This window comes from Gracilinanus agilis, unplaced genomic scaffold, assembly GCF_016433145.1.
Source record: "Gracilinanus agilis isolate LMUSP501 unplaced genomic scaffold, AgileGrace unplaced_scaffold30150, whole genome shotgun sequence".
NCBI lineage: Eukaryota > Metazoa > Chordata > Mammalia > Didelphimorphia > Didelphidae > Gracilinanus > Gracilinanus agilis.
Window position 1 is genome coordinate 1 of NW_025362636.1, and position 1,915 is coordinate 1,915.

The 1,915-nt window shown below is 37.4% G+C and overlaps 1 protein-coding gene across 1 annotated transcript; it reads left to right on the plus strand.

Annotated features, from left to right (window-relative positions):
- Window positions 1–269: 269 nt before the first annotated feature.
- Window positions 270–1,330, plus strand: LOC123254700 (unconventional myosin-Vc-like; the record flags this gene model as incomplete). The annotated part of the gene is made up of 3 exons (XM_044683659.1): window positions 270–435; window positions 851–997; window positions 1,166–1,330. Coding segments are annotated over 3 exons (478 nt in total), but the record flags the coding sequence as incomplete, so codon positions are not given.
- Window positions 1,331–1,915: the final 585 nt, after the last annotated feature.

Sequence of the window (1,915 nt, forward strand, 5' to 3'; positions counted from 1 at the left end):
CTCTCTAAGACTCTTTTTTTCAAACTGTTACCATCTATCTGTCTTAGAATCAATACTAAATATTAGTTCCGAGGCAGAAAAGCAACAAGGGCTAGACAATTGAGGTTAAGTGACTTATTTAGCAGTAACAGGATCACATAGCTAGAAAGTATCTGAGACTTGATTTGAACCCAGAACATCCCCTCTCCTAAGCCTGGTTCTCTATCTACAGAGTCACCTATCTGCAGATATGATGTGGGAAACAAATTAACTTATTCTTTTTCATCTAGGAAACCTATCTCTGCCATAGCCTTGAAAGAAGCATGGGCAGCCATCATCATTCAGAAACACTGCCGCGGTTATCTTGTCCGTAACCTTTACTATCTCATTCGTGTAGCTACTATAACAATACAGGCTTATTCTCGAGGATTCCTAGCAAGGAAGAAGTATCGAAAGGTACAACCAGGATTCAATGTATTCTTGGGGCTTGGATAGTAAAAGAGATTTATTTTTAGAGTCTTGCTACAAATTTCAGAGATGCACAATAAATATTTCAGAAGGATAAAGATTAATCTTCTGTGTTAACTAGTCAAGTAGTTTTGAGGTTGAGAGGACCCCATTTGGAGATTACATTTTGTAATTTCATCATATAAATATACTAGTGGTTACTTCTTCCTCTCTATAAAATCATAAATCAACCAGTCAGCAAGCATTTATTAAGCATCTATCATGTGTCAGATACTGTGCTAGGTGCTAAGAAAACAAAGATAAAAATGAAATAGTTTCTGTTCTCAAGTTTAAGTTCTACTGAAGTCATTAAGGAGCAAGCCAGTGGACCGTTGTGAAATTTTTTAACATCTTATTTTTCAAGATGTTGGAAGAACACAAGGCTGTAATCCTTCAGAAATATGCCCGGGCCTGGCTGGCAAGACGCAGATTCCAGAATATCCGGCGATTTGTTCTAAATATCCAACTTTCTTATAGGGTACAACGCTTGCAGAAAAAGCTAGAAGATCAGGTGAGTCCCCCTTTCCATAACAATTTTTCTGTGAAATGATATTAGGAAATGTAAAGCCCAATAAATTTAGAAGGTTGATTATAGGATCAAAGAAGCCACCTATTCTAGAAGCTTTTCCATTCCCACAAACACAAAGCTTTCAAATAATCATTTTTTTCTTCTCTTTAGAACAAAGAAAATCATGGATTAGTGGAAAAATTAACCAGCCTGGCAAGCACTCATGCCAACGATATGGAAAAGATTCAGAAACTTGAATCAGATCTTGAAAAATTAGTCATCCAAAAGCGAACATGTGAAGAGAAAGGAAAGAAGCACAAGGAAGTTATGGAAGAGGTTAATTTAGAACCTTTTTTTCTACTTAAGAATTCAGTTGTGCCACCATTTGGGAGAGAGATGAGTTCTTGATCATTTTTTTCTAAAGCATGTTTCTGTAAAGCAAATCTTATTTTTGCCATTACCTTCCCCAATGCAATGTAAGATAGTTCCTAGGGATAGTGGGGTCAGGAGATGAAGACCTGGGTCAGAAAGTAGAGAGCTCCGGCTGGAGTACTCAGGAAGTTCTTTGTGTCTCTAAAAATTCTATTATCCTATGAATTGTCTCCAAAGTTCACCCTTAGATGTGATCTGTTACTTCCTTGCCTTTCAGACTAGGCAAAGGGAATCAACTATACTACAGTGCTATATAAACTTATATCCCTGAGAGCCTCTTTTAAACTTTGGGATTCATAGCAGAACTAGATGCTTCTCACATTATTTGAATTGTCTATACTTCTCAGAGCCCCGGTCTGACAGTGATCAGCACCAGCAACACCTTAAGGATGTCTCAATATTGCAAAGGGGTGGGGTAGGAGCATATCTCCTTTCTCTTCTTTCAAGCCATGCTTGTTCTTTGTAATTTCACAATATTCACTTTCAATC